Source organism: Danio rerio, chromosome 21 (assembly GCF_049306965.1).
Source record: "Danio rerio strain Tuebingen ecotype United States chromosome 21, GRCz12tu, whole genome shotgun sequence".
NCBI classification, from domain to species: domain Eukaryota; kingdom Metazoa; phylum Chordata; class Actinopteri; order Cypriniformes; family Danionidae; genus Danio; species Danio rerio.
The window spans coordinates 46,577,501-46,602,500 of record NC_133196.1 but is presented as its reverse complement, the minus strand read 5'-3'; the positions used below and the strand labels follow the sequence as shown (position 1 = coordinate 46,602,500).

General features: G+C 37.8%; 1 protein-coding gene across 1 annotated transcript in view; it reads left to right on the top strand.

Annotated features, from left to right (window-relative positions):
* Positions 1-25,000, top strand: part of stk10 (serine/threonine kinase 10) — an 83,329-nt gene that overhangs the window by 7,692 nt on the left and 50,637 nt on the right. The window contains 1 exon segment of the mRNA NM_201133.2: positions 9,884-10,048. Coding sequence (NP_957427.2) covers positions 9,884-10,048 — 165 coding nt within the window.

Below are 25,000 nucleotides of genomic sequence, written 5' to 3'. Positions count from 1 at the left end.
TGTCCATGTAAACATACTCAATGGCCCAGTTTCACAAAAGGCGCTTGGATTAAGCCAGGACTTGACCTTAGATAATTTATGCTATTTAAGTCACATTTATAAAATTACCTTAGAAAAAAATATTACTGGTGTGCATCTGGAGACAAAAAAATGACACTGACGTATTTTAAGACATCTCCCTGCAAGTTATTTCGAGTTGAGACCGGTCAAACATTCAGTTTAATCTTGACTAGCCTTAAACCTTGTTTGTGAAACCGGGGGAATGACTACGTTTCAGTTCAGTTTCCTTTATTTTTGTCATTCAAAACATCACAAGACATTGTAAGGCAGAGCAAAATTATGTTGCATCAGACCCAACAAGAACATAAAGATATAATTATAATTAATAAATAAGCTTTTGTAATTTCATGCATATATAATTATTTAAAATATAACCTAATTTTAAGAAATCACAGAAAGGAATAAATGAATACTTAAATAACTATTGCGGGCAAAGCAGTGGCGCAGTAGGTAGTGCTGTCGCCTTACAGCAAGAAGGTCGCTGGTTCAAGCCTCGGCTCAGTTGGCGTTTCTGTGTGGTACAGGTGAATTGGGTAGGCTTAATTGTCCGTAGTGTATGAGTGTGTGTGTGAATGTGTGTGGATGTTTCCAAGTGATGGGTTACGGCTGGACGGGCATCCGCTGCGTAAAAACTTGCTGGATAAGTTGGCGGTTCATTTCGCTGTGGCGACCCCGGATTAATAAAGGTACTAAAGCCGACAAGAATGAATAAATAACTATTGCACAGTTTGTTATTATAGTTATTATATTGCCAATAGGGTATATGCAAAAGGACTTTTAATTTGTCAGTTACCTGGGTTAAGTGCTTCCTGTAAACTGCATTCAGTTGCCAAATCGGCATGTTTAGGGTTTGTTTTATTTAAAAATTTGTGATCTCCACTGCCTGACTGATATCCAATATAAAGTGAGTCTCAGAATGTACACGAAGCACTGCATTAAATTAAATTTTCCCTTTCCATGTCTTTAAAATATGAACATTTATTTTATGCTTGTAAATGGCTTTTCATCTCATTTTACGCTCGAACAACTAAATGAATGCCAAAGTCTATTTAACTGATTGTGTTTTAATTACATTACAACATCGATGCTGTAAAAGGAACCGTAGAAATTAGAAAAAAAGTCACATTAACCATTCACTGGAAGTTTATCAGTATGGGAAGAAACACTAGCTCCGCATATACCCTATTTATTGACCATGTGCTGAGGAATAATAGTATTAAAAGCAGAGCTAAAATCAACAAACAGCATCCATACCGATGTATTTCTTCCCTCCGAATGTTCCAGGCTCAAATGCAGTGGAATGGATATGGCATCAGCAGTAGACCTGTTTGGCCAATAGGCAAACTGAAATCGGTCAAGTGAAGTGGTCAGGATGGAGGTGATAGGTTAATCAGTCTCTCAAAACATTTCATTACCAATGAAGTTAAAGCTATTGGCCAATAGTCATTTAAACAAGTGACTGAGGACTTTAAAACCGTATTATTGGTGTCCATGTAAACAAACCCATTGAGTTGGCAGGAGTTCAGTAGGATTCTTTCACTCACAGCTCTTTCTCATAAACCTAAGTGCAGAGTGCAAAGATTTCTGATGGTGTTTAGAGGAAGAGTGAACCCTCTTCCTGTTTTCTTCTGCTATGTGTTGTAGTTAATGCTGACTGGCTGATTAAATGTGAATTATTGACAGAACACGTGTGAATGCAACGCCAGCTGTTAGACCTGAATGCCTGTCTGTCAGGGGCTGAAGTTTGACGTGTGGATCAGTGTGAAGTGAACCTGGTTGTTGTGAGTGTGTGTGTGTGACGTTTGAAATGGAAACGCATGTTAGCGACGTCGAGCTGTGAGATCTGCTAATCACCAGCGTTCAGTGCTGTTGGCTTCACAATGATAAGAGCGTCTGGGTGGAGATGAACAAATTCTGCGTTTCAACTACACCGTATATAAATAGTTCAGGCCTCATTGTGTTAATCATAGTTTCACAATTTCCACCCATTCGCATGAAACCATTAAAAGGGATCGCTCATACAAAAATGAAACTACACTCACTGTTTACTCATCCTTGTGTGGTTTCAAACTTTAATGAGTCTCTTTGGCAACATTAAAGTTGATATTTTGAAGTAGGCGGAAAACCTGCATCCATTGACCTCCCAATATTGTATATTTAGTGCTGTCAATCGCTAAAACAAATTTACTAATTAATCACACTTTTTTTTTTTTTTGCAATTAATTGTGATTAATCACATTTAAAAGACTGACACTCGTAATTTTGGCTATTCACATATGAAATTTATGTAAACGCAAGACAAACTATTAAAATTCAAAATAAAAAAGTTGTACTACATTCATTTTCTTGTCGGCTTAGTCCCTTTATTAATCAGGGGTCGCCACAGCGGAATGAACCGCCAACTTATCCAGCAAGTTTTTACGCAGCGGATGCCCTTCCAGCCACAACCCATCTCTGGGAAACATCCACACATACACACACTCATACATTACGGACAATTTAGCCTACCCAATTCACCTGTACCGCATGTCTTTGGACTGTGGGGGAAACCGGAGTACCCGGAGGAAACCCATGCGAACGCAGGGACAACATGCAAACTCCACACAGAAACGCCAACTGAGCCGAAGATCAAATCAGCGACCCAGCGACCTTCTTGCTGTGAGGCGAACGTGCTACCAACTGCGCCACTGCGTCGCCAAGTTGTACTACAAATAATATATAAATATATTTACATTTGTCTTGTGCAGTGAAGTAAAATATAAAATTGTGTATGGAAAGCATCGTTAATGCATCGAGATATCGAATCAAACTGAATCGATGGCCTGATAATCTTAAGTGAACCGAACCGTGAGACCAGTGTAGGTTCACAGCTCTAATTACTTTCAAAGCTTACTTTCCCCAACACTGGTGGTGACTACTAACCCATGACTACCAAACATTTACGTAAGCCTTACCTGCTATAATCTAGCTTTTAAAACTTTCTGAAATCAAAAAGAAAATCAATAAAAACCTACATTTTCTTGACATAAACCATATAGGTGATTTCAAGTCCATGGAACAAACTCAAGCTGTTTCATAAGGTGTGGTTTGAAGAGATGTAAACAGAGGTGTTTCCTTTTTAATAGATGTGTTAAAGCTGCCATTACGTGACATTGCAGGGTTGAAAAGTGCACTGTTCTGCTGTTATTGGTCAGGGTGTTGAGATGGCCTTGCGGGATATTTAGCTGTGATGAAAAGCTTTGACTTGTGCTCCATCCCCTTGAGCAGGTGCCATAATCCTCTCAATGGATATGTAAGTGGATTTGGGGCTTTATTTATGGTTATGCTTCTTTGAGGAGATGAGCTCTTGAAAGTGTTTTTCAGCAGTGTGTCTGTGTAGATCTTGTACTGTCCAAACGCAAAATTGTCCCCTCAGTTTTCAAATGTAAACTAGATGGCAAATATGTCAAGAAAAATTACGTTGGCATGAGAAAGCTTGGTTGAAAATGCTAATAGTGGCTTGAATTGTAAAGCTTTTGAAGTTGATTAAATTTTATTGTGTTAGACGTCTAATTATACACTTGAGTTTAAGGGTTGGTGGGTCAAGGTTAGGAGTGGGTTAGGGTAGTATAGGTCACTTTAAGAGCGGGTTAAGATTGGAGGTGTGTTTATTTGTTCGGGTGGGTTAAAAAGTGGGTAAAGGTTATGGGTAGGACAGCTTTAATTGTATGGGTTGGTTTATAGGTGTGTTCAGAAAAGATTGTTTATATCAGTGGTTCTCAAACTGTGGTACGTGTACCACTAGTGGTACGCAGGCTTACTTCTAGTGGTACGCGGAGGAATGAAATATGTCATGTACATGCTACACACATTTCAAAATATGTCAAAAATGATGTATATAATATGTCATATATGACATATAGCCTATATTTCTGATATAATCTGCCATTTTTTTTAATGGTGCAGAGTTGTAGCTGCTTTACTGGGCCTTCTGCGCTACTGTATTTCAATTTTGCTCATTTTGGTGATACTGGGAGAGACAATTTTTTTCTGAGGTGGTACTTGATGAAAAACGTTTGAGAACCACTGGTTTATATGGTATGGAAAGGTTTAAGAGTGCTCTAAGGTCAGGTGTAGTGGAATGAGTGGGTTAGTTTTGGTGTTATGGGAAGGTTTAGGGACTGGTTAAGGTTAGGCACAGGTTCGGTGGTACAATATGGGTGGGTCAAAGAGTGGGTTTTGGTTAGGCTAGGCACAGGTTAAGTGGTATGGGCAGGTTAAAGAACTAGTTAAGGTTAGGGGCAGGTTTCGTAGTATAGGCCGCTTTAGGAACGGGTTAAAAAGCGGGTATGGTTAGGCTAGGACAGCTTTAGTTGTATAGGTGGGTTTATATGTTTTTTCAGAAAAGGTATGGGTAGGAGTGTTCTAATGTCAGGGACAGATATAGTGGAATATGAGGTGATGAGGTGGTTAATGTTGGGGATAGGTTTAGGTGTAGTGGTACATGTGGGTTTAAGTGCAGGTTAAAGTTTGGAGCGGGTTTGCTGTTATGAATGGATTAATATTAAGGTATGCAAATTTTGCTGTTATGTGTTTTAGGGACTGGTTAAGGCTGGGAAAAAGTTTAGTAGTTTAGGGACTGGTTAAAGTTATGCACAGGTTTAGTTGTATGGGCAGGTTTGAAGACTGGTTTAGGTTAGAGACACGTTTGGTAGTATAGGCCACTTTAAGTATGGATTAAGCTTATATTGCATTGGGTTTGTTTAGAAAAGTTTGTTTACCTTGTATGGGTAGGTTTACAAGTGCTCTAAGGTCAAAGACAGATATAGTGGAATGAGTGGGTTAATGTTGGAGATAGAGTGGGCTATAGATAGGGTAGGCACAGGTTTATTGGTATAGGCAGGTTTGATAGTATACTGTAGGCCACTTTAAGAATGGGTTAAGCTTTAGTTGTATTAGGTGTGTTCAGAAAAGATTGTCTACATTGTACGGGTGGGTTTATGAAGGCTCCAAGGTCAGGGACAGGTATAATGTAATGAATAGCTTAATGTTGGAGATAGGTTTGGGTTGGACTAGGTCTAAGTCTAGGCTGGGTGAGGTTTAGTGGTATGGGTCAGTCAAATGATGGGTTATGGTTAAGGTATGCACAGGAGTAGTGGTAGGATTAAGGGCAGGATTAAGGACTGGTTAAGTTTAGTGACTGGTTTGGTAGTAAAGGCTACTTTAAGAATGAGGTTAAGTTTTATGTATGGATTAAAAAGTGGGTTGCCGTTAGTGTAGGACAGCTTTAGTTGGATGGTTTCATTCAGCGGTGTGTTCAGAAAATATTATTACATGGTATGGCTTTACAGGTGCTGTAAGGTCAGTGACAGATATACTGGAATGGGTTTATGTTGGAGACCAGTTTAGTGTCGCATGTGGGTTTAAGAGCAGATTGATGTTTGGCACAGGTTTAGTGGTATCGGTGGGATAATGTTTAGGTATGGGGAAGTTTGGTGTTATGGGAAGTTTTTGGGACTGGTTAAGGTTATGGACAGGTTTGGTAGTATAGTTGGCTTTATTTGTATGGGTGGGTAAAAAGTGGGTAAAGGTTATGGGTAGGACTGTGTTGACTATGGGTTGGTTTATGGGTGTTCAGAAAAGATAGTTTATATGGTAAAGGTCAGTTAATGAGGGCTCTAAGGTCACTGACAAGTATAGTGGAATGAGTGGGTTAATGTTGAAGGTTTAGGTGTAGTGGTACATATGGGTTTAAGAGTGGGTCAACGTTTGGAACAGGTTTAGTGGTATTGGCTTCTATAAGCTTTAGAAAGGTTTAGAGTTATGGGAAGTTTAAGGGACTAGTTAAGGCTAGGAAAAAGGTTTAGTGGGATGGGTGGTCAAAGAGTAGGTTATAGTTAGGGTAGGCACAGGTTTAGTGGTATTGGCATGTTTAAGGGTCAGTTAATGTTAGGGACGTGTTTATGTCACAGAATTTATGGTCATAAAAGGAAGATGGAAGTACTGTTTTTGGCCTTCGGATATGGATAAATCTGAAATCGAATGGGTGCAGGTCCAAAACTTCAGTAGAGGTCGACGCTGGTCGGGTTGGTATTATTGACCTTGGATCATAGATAGAACTGGATGATCGTTTTCATGCACATTTTCTCAGTTCTACTAAATCTCCAGCACATGTTTATGGAGCAGCATTTACAACACAGTCATAGATTTGCTACAAACCTCACCATGCCTCCGTAAAAAGACGTATTCGCTATTGTGAATTCAATTCGATTAATTGCCCAGCCCCAGGTTACAGTGATCATCACAGAGTCATTTCAGTAATTTATGCGCTTAAGAGAAATTCTCTTTTTTTTATTAGGTTTTCAGTTTAATTTAGATTTAGCTATCATGCTTTTTGTCAATTCATTGCTTACAATTGAAAGCTGAACACAGAAATATTGTATATCCATCAGGCATGTGATAATATAAAGTAATAAAAAAATAACAAAATTAAACTAATGCTCAATCCATCAGCAAGCCAATAGAATTTTTTCCTGACTGAGGGCTGTAGCCATGTCTGACAGACACATCCGTGCCATTTACATTCAGGGATTGGGTTGAAAATAAATGCTGTAGGTTTGAGCTTGATTTGGGTTTGTGCACGAAGTGATTGCTTTTGGGTGCAGATTTTAGACCAGGGAGTTTCTTTTCCTGTTGTTTCATCGAACAGAAGTCAGAAGATAGATGTTAGTTATGGTGTTTATAATGTCAACATCACATCAGCGTGTGACTCATCTGGACCATTTGCACAGTGTGACGACTCTGCATAACCCTAGCAACTGCACAGTAATGTCCTCAGATCCACCCAAAAACAACCAAGACCTGCCAAGGCAACCACAGAGAATACAGCATTTGATTATGTAAATAAAACTGTATTTTAGAAACATTTCAACCCATCCTACTTTTGTCCTTGCTAAATCACATTTCATAATAATCATTTATAAAAAGCGGAAGTCTCGTTTTTAAGTAATTTGGCAACACGGTTTCCTGTAAAAACCACAATGATCCCTCCACCTTATTAGCACTGCATGCTAAAGCAAAGTTTCTCACAGCATTGTCAGATCTCACGCACAAAAGATGGTGTACATTTTGTACTGTATATTATAATGTATTTTGATTAGAGACTCCCCATTTTAATTTAAAGGTAATATATTTTGGGGAAGCGGTGCTTTGGGTGATTAAGTAAAACCTTTGTGTGTAATAAAAATGTAAATGTTGGTAAACCTTTTGCACAATATTAACGTAAAAATATGATTTAAAATGATGAAGATGCTTGTAGTCATTTTCTTATTTATTCAATATGTTGTAAATATATGTTGTTTACATTTCATTGATCAAAATAAACTTGCAAGAGTCTTTTTCTAAAACACTTTGTGTAGAAGTGGTATAAAGGCCTCTAGATGAAGTAGCTTTCTTAGAACATAAACATAACATTATTTTTCGTTTTGTTTTTGGGTTGTATTGACACTTGCAGCAATTCAGCAATGTTAATCATCTTTCTTTAAAATAGAAAATAATTGTCTAATCAATAATAACCCCAGGCTCAAATGCATATGAGAAGCAACATTAAATTTTATGCAAAACTGGAATGCAAAATGAAAAATGTATTAACACTCACCGGCCACTTTATTAGGTACTGTACACCTTTCTAGTACGGGCTTGGACCGCTTTTGCCTTCAGAACTGCCTTAATACTTTGTGGCATAAATTCAAATTCTGCTCCTACCATCTGAATGTCGCAGCAGAAATCAAGACCAGACAACATTTTTCCAATTTTCTATTGTCCAAAGTTGGTGAGCCTGTGTGAATTGAAGCCTCAGTTTCCTGTTCTTAGCTGACAGGAGCGGCACCCGGTGTGGTCTTCTGCTGCTGTAGCCCATCCGCTTTAAGGTTGGACGTGTTGTGTGTTCAGAGATTCTCTTCTGCAGACCTCTGTTGTATCGAGTGGTTATTTGAGTTACTGTTGGCTTTTTATCAGCTGGAACCAGTCTGGCCATTCTCCTCTGACCTCTGGCATCAACAAGACATTTGCACGCACTGAACTGCCGCTCACTGGATATGTTCTCTTTTTCTGACCATTCTCTGTAAACCCTAGAGATGGTTGTCCGTGAAAATCCTAGTAGATCAGCAGCTTCTGAAATACTTAGACCAGACCGTCTGGCACCAACAACCATCCCACATTTAACGTCTCTTAAATCAGCTTTCCTCCCCATTCTGATGCTCGGTTTGAACTGAAGCAAATTATTTTGAACATGTCTACATGCCTAAATGCATTGAGTTGCTGCCATGTGATTGGCTGATTAGTTGCTGTTGAGTGAATATGTTCAAATTTTTGTGCAAAATGAAAATTTTATTATATAATTTACATCACAGCTTTTATATGTAAATTAAATACCAATTTTACCACTTTATAATTTGCAAAATGTTTGCGTTTTCATCGTTACACCACTATGGGATGTTTGCAGCAAAATTGAATGTGTATTTCAAAATGCATTCTGAGCCAAATGTATAAGTGAATAAATACATATATTTTAATGCATTGACACTCACTCTTAAGAAGTTTTAAAACACATGTTGGGTCAATGTTGTTTGAAAATTCTCTCAGACAACTAATAAAAAATTTAATTAGTATTTAATTCACATTTTGAACACTGTGGTTTGAAATAGCAAATAAAATTCAGTTTTCTGTTTTTTAACCAGACTTTGCACATACAATTGAAGTTCCCCTTGAAATTTTTTTCTTTTTTAAATATTTACCTAATGATGTTTAACAGAGCAAGGAAATTTTCTCAGTATGTCTGATAATATTTTATCTTCTGGAGAAAGTCTTATTTGTTTTAGTTTGGCTAGAATAAAAGCAGTTTTTAATTTTTTTAAACACCATTTTAAGGTCAAAATTATTAGCCCCTTTAAGCAATTTTTTTTCAATAGTCTACAGAACAAACCATCCTTATACAGTAACTTGCCTAATTACCCTATCCTGTCTAGTTAACCTAATTAACCTAGTTAAGCCTTTAAATGTCACTTGAAAAATGTCTAGTGAAATATTGTTTACTGTCATCATGGCAAAGATAAAATAAATCAGTTATTAGAAATGAGTTTTTAAAACTATTATGTTTAGAAATATGCTGAAAAAAAATCTCTTCATTAAACAAAAATTTGGGAAGAAAAATAAACGGGTTTAATAATTCAGAGGGGCTAATAATTCTGACTTCAACTGTATGTCTTGGAAAATGCTAATTTAAATACATAAATACATTGCCATTTTGCATATTACATTTCAAAATAAAATGTGCTTCTCTGGTGAATTAACTAGACCGAAGGGACAAGGGTGGAATATAAATAACAGCTGGCTGTAACAAAGTGGGTCATTTTGACTTTTGTTTTAAAACTTGTCTATCATTTCATCATTACGATCAAGTAAATTAGAAATACCAGGGGTTCAGTCAAAGCAGGGTGATTCTGCCTTCAGCTACCAACAGCGCCCCTTGCTGTTGGAATCAGCTTCCAGAAATGATCAGATGTGCTCCAACGTTGGGCACATTCAAATCAAGACTGAAAACTCATCTGTTTAGCTGTACCTTTACTAAATAAGCACTTTGCTACATCCCACAGATCGCACTATTAAGGCTTTCTTTTCTTTTTCATTCCTTTATAACCGTTTCAATACATTTTAATCTGTTTTTAATCATTTTTATTTCGTATACTTGTTTCTTTGATTCTTGTTTATGTAAAGCACTTTTAATTAGCATTGTGTATGAAATGTGCTATATAATGAAGCCTTCCTTGCCTTTCTTGCCTTTCAGGCCCAGAATAAAGAAACCGGAGTTCTAGCTGCAGCCAAAGTGATCGAAACCAAAAGTGAGGAGGAGCTGGAAGACTATATGGTGGAAATTGACATCTTGGCTTCCTGCAACCACCAGTACATCGTCAAACTGCTGGATGCCTTCTTCTTTGACAACAAGCTGTCGGTAAGAAGGCTCAGCCAAAAAGAGTGAATGTTGTTGCAAGAACTTTCACTTTTAAGGCTTGTTTGCATCTGGTCATATCATGTTTTTTTCTCTGATCTGATTTGCAAAAATGGTTTAGTGAAATGACTTGACCATTTCTGCACAAACAGCTCTGCACTACTCAACTCTACTTAAACAGCCAAGCCTAATGGTTAGTGAATCACACCGGTAGCCCGAAGGTTGCAGGTTTGATTCCCTGGCATGAATTGCATTCTCTCCATCTTTGATACCCAGGGAGCTTGAAGCATCTTTGGCTGTGTGTGTGTGTGCACTTTCACTCCTCACTCAAAATTTGTGCACACACTTGAATGGGTTAAAAGCTAAGGAGCAATTTCGAGTATGGGTAAAACCACACTTAACAAAGGGTCACTTTACTTCATATATTGCAAAATGAATACAATTTCACCAGATGGCAAAAAAAAAAACCTATTTGAAAAGGGAAGTATAGGAGCACTTTAAGTTTGCTGTTTACTATATTGAAGCTAGAAGCTAAAGCTATGTTTTTTAATCACCAGCAGACTAAACTGTCTTAAACAAACATGTTTGGGTTTGGACAAGGCGTCTGCTCATAAAATCCGAAAAACATTGAGATGGGAATGTTGTGGGGTTTTGTGAAAGAAATATCAGGAAGGCTATTCTAGAGTTAGGGAGCCATATGCAAGAAGGCTAGACCTCCTTTAGTGGACTTTGCTATTCAGGGTACTACCATGAAGCCTTTGGAGCTGATCCAGAATGCGGCAACATGAGTGGTCTGTAACGAGCCAAAAAGAGTGAATGTCACACTGTTAGACATTTCAATTTTAGGACTGCTTGTTTAGACCTGGTCAAGTCATGCTTTACTTGCGCATCCTAAAGTTATGTGTGTATGCTTTACTAAAAAGATAAGTCTTTAATCTTGTTTTGAACTAAAAAGGTGTGTCTGAGCCTCTGACAACCTTAAGAAGGCTATTCCAAAGTTAAGGTGCCATATATAAGAAGGCTCAACCTCCTTTAGTTGACTTTGCTATTCTTGGTACTGCCATGAAGCCTCTGCAGCTGATCCAGAATGCAGCAGCATAATGCTGTCTTCACACCAGACGTGGAACACGCGGATAAATCGCGCTATTCGCGCGTAAATAGCCACGTGAACATTTGAAGTTACTCGCTTCATTCGCGCGTCTAACCCCGATTCATTCGCACGTCAAATCCGCTTCATTCGTACGTCAAATTCACTTCAGAACAGATGCAGATTCGCATGATGGGCAGGGCTTCTGTCTGCCCGGTGACTCTAGCTTCATAGCTAAATGTCTAACATGGATTTTATGAAGAAAATAACAGTGTTAATGTGCTTTATGAAGGCTGAAAAACAGCGTTGATACTTTTAGGGCCGTGTCTGAGTCCACTACATCCTTGCAGAGGTGCATCCAGCTCTGTGAGCACATAAACTCCTCCAGAGACTGAACCTGGATGATGGAGGCTTTCAGCGGTGCTTCTGATTGAGCCAAGCCCAGTTTGATGAACAGGCGATACGTCACAATCACACCCCCACAAGAGCAAGCTGCTGATTTGTTAACGCGAATGTCTGCTGAAGTTCAGATTTTCGAACTCGAGAGATTCGCGCGAAACGCATGTCAAATGTGTCAAACGCACAAAACACTCAATTCGCGCTGCGCCATTCGCGTGTATTTCGCTTTTCGCACAGGACAATTCGTGCAATTCGCGTCATTCACGCCGCACCATTCGCGTGTATCGCGTCTATTTTATTGCATTGACTTAACATGTAAATCACTCGCACTTGACGCGCGTTCCGCGTCTGGTGTGAACGCAGCATAAGTGGTCTGTAGTGAGCCAAAAAGAGCGAATGTTGTTCAGTTGAATGTTGTTGCACAGTTGTTGCACGCACTTTCACTTTTAGAGCTGAACACCTGGTCATGTCAGGTTATTTTCTCTGATCAGATTTGTGAAAATAGTTTAGTGGAATGACTCGACTAACTTTACAAAAACAACACTACACAACTCTACGCAAACAGCTGAGCCTAATGGTTAGTAAGTCAGACCGGTAACCCAATGGTCTCAGCTTTCTCTTTGATAGCATTAGCTTCCCACTGCTGTGGGTGTTGGCTCACTGTGTGTTCATGTGTGTTTTTTCACTCAGTCAAAATGTGTGTGCATTCGGATGGGTTAAAAGCAGAGGAGCAATTCCGAGTATGGGTAAAACCATACGTGACAGGCTCGCTTCACTTTCCTTAACAGAAACGAATACAATTTCACCAGATGGCATGAAAAGCTCTATTTGAAAGAGAAAATTAAGAGCCCTTTAAGTTTGCCGTTTCCTATACTAAAGCTAGTAGTATTTTGTTTTAATCACCAACAGTCTAAGACATCACAGACAAACATGTTTGGGTGTGGGCAAGGCGTCTGGTCATAAAATCTGAAAAACATTGAGATGGGAATGTTTTGGGGGTTTTGTGAAAGCATATGGCTGCACACTTGTCGTCAAGCTTGACAAGCACTTGTTCTTTTTCACTCGAGTGTGTCAAATTGGCTTCACCAAATATTCAGAGACAGATGCTGAACAGAGAACATCGGTCCACAGACCTCAAACATGTTTTTAATCATCAAACATCCCATTTGATAGTTCATATTTCGAGATGAGGCGGATTTCTGAAAGGACTGGTGCTTTCTGGAGAGACCGATGTTGAGATAGAATCGGAAATATACAGTTCACTGCTTACTATTAATAGTGTGTGAAATAACATGTTGTGTGCAGTAATATGTGCATCAAGTGTTCTGAGTGAATTTCACACTGTGTTTGAGAGAAGTAAAGAGGAAGTGGTCACATTTTTGCACCAACACAAATAATTCCCACGTATGTAAATCAAAAGTATGCCCCTGTGATGGAAATGAATTATGAATTCTCCAAATGACTTCACTTCATAGCAGTAATATTTTAAGGAATGCTCAAAGTGGACTGGTATGCAGTGTGTATAGTTTAGTCACTCCTGTATTTGTTGACTTGCCAATCAAGGCATCAACATCGCTGTCTGCGAGCAGCAAACTATGGCTTAAAAGCAGTCTGAAAAAAGTCTTTTTCATTGTATACATTTCAGAAAAAAAAAAAAGGTCACGATATCTTGTTTCATATCATTCAGTGTTGATAATTGTTGAATATTTTTCTACGACCCATGTAAGAATATTAGGATTTTTATTTATTTAGCCACCTTATTTTGTTACCAACATTACTAAGGCAAATAGTTTTAATAGTCCAAAACACAAAATTAATTAAAATTAGCTCCTCTCTTATGTCTTAAAGTAAATGTGCAGTAAGGGTTAAAGAGACTCAATCTTGACAAATAAAATGTTGCAAAGTGTGTGCAATGGTAAAGTGCGAATGCTGAACAATCAAGGCAAACTTTAAGGTCGATCAACATCTGTAAGATCTCAATAATAATGCTAGAGTAAACTTCATAATCTGTAAATAAAACAAATTATGATAATTTGATCCCACCTTCCTGCACCCCTCAATTTTTAAATGATTTTTTTTTTTTTTTCTTAAAAAAACATTCAAATCTGTACGACATACAGCATTAAGTAATTGAATACACTGTATGCAAAATATAAATGCATTTGTAGACATAACATAAGACGGTATCATTTTGCACCCTAAACCATAACCGGGTAATTCACGTTCTAAATAAGGAGTCTGTTAATTTTTTTGGTATTTTTAAAGGCGTTTTACACTTGAAATAATGAACTTGGTGTCATTCAGAAAACAAAATTCTGGGTTATGTGCTTTATCTGAAGTGAACTGTTCATCCTGGTTATTCCTAAACTTCCATCTCACACTTTGCATTGCTAAACTCTCAGTTAACCTCCTGATTTCCATATTCACAGTGTCAGTGGCATTGACTGAACAAACAAACAACGAGCAACCCATTAACATAAAGGACATTCTGTATATTTTACAGACTATACTATCAAGTTTATCCTGAATGGACTTTAATTTCATTCTATAAAGGTAGATGTAAAACTCCCCTTTTCTCTTTTGACACCAGTTGACATTTTCCTCATGCTGAAACAATACAGTATTTACAAAGCACTGTGTTTCCATGCCACTCTGAAGTATGTGACTATAAGGTACGGGATTGGCTTCTGGTTGCTAAGCATTTAGCCGTTTTAGCATCACAATGTTTGTTTAACAGTGCAAAAGTGCTGCTAACACATTCCTCAGAACCCCAGGTGAACAAATACAAGATGAAAAGTGCTTCTAAACCACACTTCTGGATTACAAATGTGAACCGTTCCTTTACCTGCATTTAAAAGCTGAGGTGCTATTGATCAACTTAATTTAATTCCACACAAAGCATGCTGGTGACTACTTGTCCTCTATCCGGGTAGTAATCTATCCAATTCCTTCAAGTTGTCCCAACACAAACAGATAAAGTTAACTTAATTATTTTTACAAATTTACACAAGTAATTGTGTATAAAGCATTTGTTTTGTGAGAAGAGCTTCTCATATGATGTGTGAACGGTTTGTATAGCTTTATTTTGACATTTTCTCAAGCAACAATGACATTGACTGAAACTTTGTCGTACACCACGCCCACCAAAAGAGTACCATTGGTACCCTTTTAGCAGTGGAAACGCAAGCCTGATGAAGGTTGACTCATATCGTACTGTGCCACTCAATGGAAACGGACCATTATAGAAGTATGGGCTCAGGTTTTGCTATCGGCAGATACTCAAAATCAAATGACTAGGATTTAAGGGCCAAAAAAACCTGATTGGGACATTCCTAGGCCCCGTCTACACTAATGCATTTAGTTTGAAAATGCATAAGTTTTGCTACGATTACGCCATCCGTCCACACTACGCCGGAGTTTTCGAGCGCCGAAAACGGAGAGTTTTAGAAACGCTGGACAGGCCGTTTTCATTCTGAAACGCTGCTGCTCCGGCTTCTGAGATTCGCTACCTGATTGGGGCTTTTGTGTCGTTGCGTATCCTTCCCTTATTCGTCAAGCCCCTATCACATGACTATAACACATGGCTTTAACGCTACCGGAAGACAGCAGACCAGCCTTCACTGTAAACAACAACATGGACACAGAAATGGGAGCGTTGTTTGCACTATTTTCTGTTTTAGGTGTCATTGTGCAGTTATTCATTTATTACGTTTAGTAACAACTCGACCTCGTCGCCTGTCCACAAAAATACCTCTCTTGCTTTCTTTGACATTGCGTTTAATGTTAAACCGGTGTTTGTTCACTAACAAAAACCAAATGCCGAGCAAGACGCATGCTTTCTGTTTATACTAGAACACGCATGCCCAGAGTGATATACGTTTGATAGACGTTAAACAATATATACGTTTTTGGTGGCGTAGTGTGGACAGAGATATATTCAGATATGCTAGATGAAACGCTAGTGTGGATGCGGATCATTATGATCTAAATGGGGCCCTAGTAAACACAGCAGGTGTGTAAGGATCTCTGACTTCATCAGTCAGGGGTCAAAACGTGCTGTTTCTCTGCCTGGGCGTGTGTTTGTATCAGTGAGTCTTAATCACCGTGCGTCAGCTAAGGGATTTTCTGAACTCTGGTAAACTGTCACTTCTAAGAGCCAATTAACTGGCCGGATAAAGACAGTCAGCTCAAGCCTCTCCGTCTGTTTTCTCCGCCAACATAATCTTCTGTTATCCTGTTTTATCACCATTACACACTCTCTCTGCTTCGGTACAATGTGCTTCAACAATCAGATCAACTAATGTTGTGTCTACAGCATTTCAGCGAAGGCTAACAATAGGATTGTTTTGTTTTCTTGCTAATGTTATGTGAACACATTACGTACTATCAATAAAAGAAACGGGCTTCAGTCAGCGTAACTCAGTGTTTACTTCACTGGAAGCTTGCGGCCACAGATTCTGAATCAATGATTTCTGACGTTTTCGATTAGAGTACTCCAGTTGATTTAATAATCTACTTGAAGAAAGTTGCATTAGTTTAAGCTTTATAGGGTACTAATGGATTTAAAGCAGCTTTACAGAAATATACAGACAATAACAAAGACATGCGATCAATCTAATGTGAAAATCAATTTCAGCTCCTTTAAAGAAGATGGTTATCATTCATTACTTTTCCTTCGGCTTAGTCAGTTATTCATCAGAGGTCACCACAGCGGAATGAACCACCAACTTATCCAGCATATGTCTTACACAGCGGATGCCCTTCCAGCTGCAACCCAGTACTGGGAAGCAACCATACACTCATTCACACTCGTACACTACGGCAAATTTGGTTTCTCCAATTTGGACAGTTTGGACTGTGGGGGAAACCGGAGCACCCGGAGGAAACCCACACAAACACGGGGAGAACATGCAAACTCCACACAGAAATGCCAACTGGCCCGGCCGAGGCTTGAACCAGCAACCTTTCTGCTGTGAGTCGACAGTGCTCACCACTGAGCCACTGTATCTCTGTTATTATAATTCAATATATTTAAATGTTGACTTCGTTAAACAACAGTTAATTTGCCTGTTAATTAAATGATGAAATGAGTTAAATCAGCTCTAAGCAGCTTCTGGCCAAGGGTCATTTGTTTACTTCAGATCAGCATTACGGTAAATCAATGCATTAGTCATGTTAACCCTAACCCTAAAGTGAAAATTTACCTAAATTAAACCCTAACCCTATTTTTTATGGCATTATGGTATCTTTTTACCATATTTTAAGAGCTGAGGTTCAAAAACAACAAGGTAAGTGCACAAAGGTCATGGCTTTGCAATCCAAAAATGTCATTATAATGGAAGTCAGTGGGGCAAAAGCAGCCACCGACATAACGAAAGGGTAGAACACTACCTGATAAAAGTCTTGTTGTTGATCCCAGTTGTAAGAACAACAAATAATAACTTGACTTCTAGTTGATCATTTGGAAAAGTGGCAGAAGGTCTACTTTTCTGATGAATCATCTGTTGATCTGCATCCCAATCCTCACAAATAGTGCAAAAGACCTATTGGAACCTGCATGGACCCAAGATTCTGATAGAAATCAGTCAAGTTTGGTGAAGGAAACATCATGGTTTGGGCTTACGTTCAGTATGGGGCAGAGAGATCTGCAGAGTGGATGCCAACATCAACAGTCTGAGGTATCAAGACATTTGTGCTGCCCATCGCATTACAAACTACAGGAGAGGACGAATTCCTCAGCAGGATAGCGCTCCTCATACTTCAGCCTCCACATCAAAGCAAAGAAGGTCAAGGTGCTCCAGGATTGGCCAGCCCAGTCACCAGACATGAACATTATTGAGCATGTCTAAGGTAAGATGAAGAAGGAGGCATTGAAGATGAATCCAAAGAATCTTGATTAACTCTGGGAGTCCTGCAGGAACGTTTCTTTGCCATTCCAGATGACTTTGTTAATCAGTGAGTGTAATGTAATGTAATGTGTATTTAAATAGCGCATTTAATGTGTTTGGCCATACACCCAAAGCGCTTCACAATCATGAGGGGGGTCTCTTCACACCACCACTGGTGTGCAGCATCCACTTGGATGATGCGACGGCAGCCACAGGACAACGGCGCCACCACACACCAGCTTCTGATGGAGTGGAGAGACAGTGATAGACCCAATGACTGTAAAAAATATGGACGACGCGACAGCCCTTTTTCCCATTGAACGCCTTGAGGGCAAAACGCCTGCTTGACGGGCACAAACTGTCGCAAAAGACTGCTGAAATTGGAGCCAGACATGCGCAGAAGGACTGTCTGATGGAGCCAGAGGAGGAGCCGCGAAAATGAGCAGAGTCGAGCTTCCAATCAAACGCGTTATGTAAAATCAACTACGCCCCCCGAACTTCTCAGCATGCGTTTGCTGTCATATCAACACAGATGGATGTAATAACGTTAACAAATATGAGGGTTTTATATATTCAATCGCGCCAGCTCCAGGCCGCAGCGCACAACTTACTCGCGGCGTCGCGGGCTGATTCCGGCTCGCATGCGGCAGCGCCTGCTCGCTCGGCCGCCGCATCTGGCTCGATTGACTCGGACTGGAATCGGGTAGTGAGTCCAGGCATCCGGAGTAGGTCCAGCAGAGGTAACATTAGTCAGTCTGAGCTCTAAGAGATAAGTCTCCGGCAGGCGAGAATCTAGCCGGAACTGTGTTTTGCTATCTGGGTGGCTAGGCGTGTATCAGCAAACTAATAAAGCCCGAAAAAAGCCCTGAACTTAGCGAATAAACAGTGTTCCACCAGGATCATGTATGTCAGAAACTATAGTTTACTGCTGAACTCATTTTGTCATGGTAAAATAACACAGAAATCGAATAATAACATTTCAGTCTACTTCAGTCTCCTGCCGAAGCTCAGACGCCGCGCTTTGAGAAACTGTCAATCACAGCTGTCAATCACGATGACACGCCCAGCATTAAATTACTGCTAAAAACAAACTGTTTACAAAAATGAAGATCTGCACCTATTTCAGCACAATAACCAGTGCCTTAATCGACCAGAACTATCTTTCGGGACATTTTATTGCAAGTGTAATACTTTTTTTTATTTGGGCTCAAGTCTCCTTCATTAACACGGAGGAGGCGGGCTTTATGACTTGTACTGCAGCCAGCCCCCAGGGGGCGATCTAACGGCCGAAACCTTCACTCAAACGCAGGCTTGCGGCACACTTGGATAGACCCAATTCGGTGGAAGGGGATGATTGGGAGGCCATGATTGTAAGGGCCGATAGAGGGACTTTGGCCAGGACACCAGGGTTACACCCCTGCTCTTTTCACGAGAAGTGCCATGGGATTTTTAATGACCACAGAGAGTCAGGACCTCGGTTTAACGTCTCATCCGAAAGACGGCGCTCACTGACAGTGTAGTGTCCCCTTCATTTTTACTGGGGATGAGGACTCACACAGACCACAGGTTGAGCGCTTCCTACTGGCCTCACTAACACCACTTCCAACAGCAACCTAGTGTTCCCTAGTGGTCTCCCATCCAGGTACTAACCAGGCTCAGCCCTGCTTAGCTTCAGTGAGTAACCGGTCTCAGTGCAGATGTATGGATGCAGTCGGGCAAGCTCATGATGGAGTCAGACGCAATATTCATTCTGTCTCCACTGCAGCAGGACTTTATAATCTATACTGGACATTATTTCTGTTAAATGCAGGACTTCTGTCTAATTAAAGTCACTCCTTACTGTCCTAATTAAATGATTACAAATCAAGGCATGATCCTATTTTATTTTGGTAAATAAGCGTAATCTAGAGGCCTTTGCCTTTCATATAAGCCACGTCTGAAGCCAAGTTATTATTTGTTCTTCTGAAAACTTGGATAGGTGACAAGACTTTTGTCAGGTAGTGTAAATTTGCCCACAGTGTATTGTTGAATAAAAAAAAAAGCGTTTTCCCACAATGTGTGTCAAACTAAGATTTGTCACCAAAAATAATCTAATTTGCAGAAGCACAGAAAGTTGTGGTCAAATGAAGACTCAACATCACCCCAGATGGGATGAAAAGAGAAAGAAAAGAAACCCAACATCTGTTGCGCATTGCCTAAATGTAAGTGTGAATCTCCGTGACACTGAAGCGAAAGTGATAATCATCATCATGAATTATTCAGCAGGTTGAATAGGGTTCAGGGCACATGTCCAGAATCAGTCCAGTTATACAGTCATTATTGACTCCGGCAGCTCTTAACAGGGTTGTAGAATTGTCTCATTAAAGCCTCATTCGTTCCTGTTTGTTTAACCTCTTGTTCAGTTGCCTGTGTGTGTGTGTGTGTGTGTGTGTGTGTGTGTGTAGGCACTCGAGGAATCTGTTTGCTCACGCATAATCTGACTTTGTTCTTGTGGTCCGACTGGTTGTTCTGGCTGCCTGTACCTGTGGCCATCAGCACGTCATCTAGAATATTCCAGACATTCTTTACAAGCGATGTAATGCAGATGTAAAGGCTAAAGTTAAGGGTGACTGGTTTCTCCAGTTTTTATTATGTTGACAGGCGTTCACCTCAAGTAGTGATTAAATTTTTTTATACGTCATTATGAAAATCTATTATGTCTTTAACATTTGTTTTGCAAAAGTCTTTAAAAAAGGTCAAAGGTCATTTGTAGTATGTTAAAGTCATACTATAAATTACTAAAAAAAGTTAGAAATATTTAAAGTATGAAATATAAAAAGGTTAATCAAATATTTTTTTGTGTATTTTCCAATGTCTTTGACAGTTTTGTAATATTTCTTTATTATTGTCTAATTGGATATTTTAATAACTTTTTTTGTAATTTAGTTAGCCTTTAAATATATTAAATATCTAATATATAAAAATATTAAATGCATACTAGAAATGACAAAAAATTAATATTTGTATAAAATTATGTCTTTAATTTTTTTGGATTTTCTAATATTTCTTTATTTTTTTTGTGATTTAATGTATTTAATCAAATATGTCTAACATTTTTTATTGTAATTTCTTCATATGCACTTTTTGTCTCTGCAAAATTTTGGAGGGACAGAAATGTTTAGTTTCTGCTTTATTACATGGTTCCTTAACTGTTTTATATATTATTGCAGTTTTGTAATGTAAATGTAAACCTTTTTAATTGGATGTTACATAACATATATAAGACAATCATATTTTTTTTCTCTCACATAAAACAATAAAATACTCATAAAGTGATGTTCTGTTCGAGGATGCAGACTTTATATTTAAATATGCTTATTGAGATTTAACACTTAAATTTATTCTTAAAAGTTGCCAAAATCTGACATTTTGCATGCAACAAATTGATTTTTATAACTGGATCCTGTGATGCCATCTGTAGTTTCTGCATCACAAAAATAGCATAATCAGCAAATGAGTAGGAAGTTTACACAAGTAATCCCATGTCAGCAATAAACATTTTATTCTACAGCAGCAGTTTTGATCCTGGTCCTCCCTCCATTTCTTCATTTTTTTTCTAATTTGATATTTTTAATCAAATATGTCCAACAAAACATTTTTTTTACTTAGTTAGCCTTTAAAACGATCAAATATATATATATATATTTATATATATATATATATATATATATATATATATATATATATATATATATATATATATATATATATATATATATATATATATATATATATATATATATATATATAATTAAAGACATTATAGAAATTACAATTTAAAAAAAATATTTGGATAAAACTATATATGTCTTTATTTTATTATTATTTTTTTGATTTTCTAATATGTCCAACTTTTTAGTTATTTTTTGTAATTTGATATGTTATTTCATATTTCATTTTGGTCTTAATTTTTAGGTCTGTCAATAGGTCTGTAATTTATTGTAATTTAATATATTTTATTAAATATGTATTTTTTATTATTGTAATTTTTAATATGTCTTCAGGATGTCTTTTGTGATTTCTAGTAAGTCTTTAAAAAGATCAAATATAAAAAATGTTAAAGACTTACTATAAACTACTAAAAATGTAAAAAATTAGATTTAAAAAATTATTAAAAACATTAAATATAAAAAAGTTAATATGATTTTTCAAATTGTTTTTGTATTTTCTAATAGGTCTTTAAAAGTTTTTTCTAATTTGATATTTTAATCAAATGTCTTTAACTTTTTTGTCATTTTCTAATATGTCTTTAACACAAAGAGACTAAGCTGAAGGAAAATAAATGAATAAATGTCTGACATTTATTTTTGTAATTTCCAATAGGTCTTCAACATTTATTTTTTTATAATTTGTCTAACATTTTTTCATAATTATTTTTTTTTAAATCAAATTCTAATGTCTTTACCTTATTTATTTATTTATTTTTTTTTTTGTCAAACTAACTATTTTGTGGACTAGTCAATATCTAGAAACACATAAATATATATGATCTTAATGTTTCAAAATGCATAAGAAATGATCAAAATATGTTAGGAAAAAAGAGAGTTTAAAATCTTAACTAGATAAACACCTTAAATGTTTTTTTTCCTCAAATGCTTTGTCATATTTTATATTTTTTAAGGTTCGATATATTTATTTTGCCAACGTGTATCCGTTTACAATTTGCTAAATATGGCATATCTGAAATATACTCATATGATTGTAGTAGTAAAAAAATGTCATGCTTGTTTATTAGATTTTTAATGATTTGACATGTTTTCAAAACCTCTCACCAAATTACCATTGAAACCAATTACATTTTTTGCTTATTATTTATCAGTGATCCACCGAATCTTAAAAGGCATAGTTCACCAAGAAATTAAAATAATCATCATTTACTCACCCTTTACTTGTTCCAAACATGTTTGGGTTTCTTTCACCAGTTAAACACAAAAGAAGATATTTTGAAAAATGCTGGAAACCTGTAACCATTGACTTCCGTAGTATTTGTTTATCCCACTATGAAAGTCAATGGTTACAGGTCTTCAGCATTCAACAAAATATCTTCTTTTGTGTTCAATTCAATCATTGAATAGTGAGTAAAATGTCATTTTTGGGGTGAACTACCAATTTAAGGCTTATTAAAATATCTTAAGATGTAGTTTAATATTTAAATTAGACTATAAAGTAACAATCAGTAGTGCTATCAGGATGTCATTGCTGTAATGTAGGATGCGCTCTTCCTGTACATTCCTTCTGTAAACAGACAGTCATGTGTCGTCTATTGTGTGGAAAGGCCTGGATTATCCTGTGACTCATTGCAGTGTTGTCATCGCACTTTCAGTAATGAACGTGCTGAAAGTCTGTCTTTTTGTTATGGTGGCTGACGGCTGTAGATGCGCCTGCTGTTTGTCTTTTATCCATCCTTTTTTAAACTGTTCAGTACATAAGAAAGTCGACTACAATAATACACTACTCTTGTCGCCTATCCAATTTTTGGAAGAACAAATAATAACTTGACTTCTAGTTGATCATTTGGTATCAGAAGTGGCTTATATGAAAGGCAAAGGCTTATATTACCAAATATATATATAATATATGCTTATATTACCAAAATAAAATATGATCATGCCTTCATTTTTAATGATTTAATTAGGACAGTAAGCTCTGACTTTGCTTAGACAAAAGTCTTGTCACTTAACAGAAATAATGTCCAGTATAGAATATAAAGTCCTGCTGCAGTGGAGACAGAATGAATATTGTGTCTGACTCCATCATGAGCTTGGAGGACTGCATCCATACATCTCTGACATGACTCAAATCACTGATTAATAAAGTCATCTGGAATGAAGAAGAAATCGTTTTTGCAGGACTGAGTTTCTCAAGATGCTTTGGATTCATCTTGAATGCCTCCTCCTTCATCTTAGCCCAGACATGCTCAATAATGTTCATGTCTGGTGACTGGGCTGGCCAATCCTGGAGCACCTTGACCTTCTTTGCTTTCAGGAACTTTAATGTGGAGGTTCAAGTATGAGAAGGAGCAGCTTTATTCATAAGTCTGAAATGTGTTTTACGTGAGACACGAGTGAGAAAAGCCCTCAATTTACAGCCAACAGTTACATGAGTCAGAATACCGACATAACACAACCTGAATCATGCTCAGGCTCTCTCCTCCCCCTCGTCCCACACTCACGTTGCCTTTGCGAGCCTGAGCACGCTTGTGTCATCAATCGCTATGTTTCCATCCAAAAATGTGAATACAATTTATGCGCACAACTGTATTATCGCATAAAAGACGTGCAAATGAAAAAAATCGTCACTTCCTGATTAACTAGCGCCAAATATCAATAGTAAACACTGAATTTGCTGCAGTAGGAGAAGCCGTGTGAGTATTTTCTTTGTTTAATAAATGACTCTGGCCTCAGAAGACAGTGCTGACACGCAATGAAGGCGGCATTTGAAAGCGCGAGACGCGGAGCACAGACGCTCTTGATTCTGGTGGTAATTAACAATATAATAACACTAATACTGAAACGGTTAAGGCGTTTTAGAATGACCAAAACAACATTTCAGGTGTTTTAGCCTCCTGCTCAGCCTCCTGGTTTCAAGGTGTCGAAATGAACAAAACAGTTGGCATTATACAAAATATAAGATTATAATATGGAGAAATTACCAGATGGTAATATCGATCAAAAACGGCACTCTGTAATATTTCAGCATGATTTCACTTTCATATTAGACATGAAACGCACATTTTCTGGTAGAAATAACATCCTGCCCTACTCATCATTCTCTCTTCATATAGCTGAATATATGTCTATCACACAACCATAATACACTGTATTATAGCCTGGATTGTTTTGTTTCACTACAATCGATCCGCTCAATCGAGCCAAGACCACCTTATTCTGGCGATCTCAGACCGATTGTTTTGACGCGGACTCGAGCACAGTTGCAGGATTCACATATGCCACGAACCGCGCTTACTGGGCAAACGAGACAGGTTCCGAAACAAACGTCTAGGCATGAAAACATGCAATTGACAAACAGTCACAGCCAAATTAAACTTTAGTGACAAGGCAGCACTGGCCCCGATTGGGCCAGTAACCATTCTGTATACTGTCCCGAGCATCTTGCACGCTGACCCTGGACCAGCGGGCAGTCCTTATTGTTGAGCCCTGAAATGTTACACTGTGAAACCACAAAAGTTAAGGTAACTCAAACCGTTTGAGTTAAAAAAAAAATCCTAATGAGTACTGTGAACCTAATCCATGTGAGAACACGAAGCAGTTTGAGTAAAACCCAATAAATAAAGAGAACTCAAACCAACTGAGTACTGTAAAACCCAATAGGTTAAGGAAACCAATTGCTACAAACCATTTGAGTTAAACTAATCTATATGAGTACTGTAAACTTACTCCATTTAAGTTGAAGTAATGAGGTATTTAATTAACTCATTACCATCAACCCTGAGTTCAAAACTCTTTTCAAATGAGTTGAATTAACTTTCAGTCAATTTTGAGTTTACTACACTCATTTCATTTGATAAAGTTGGCTGTTGGG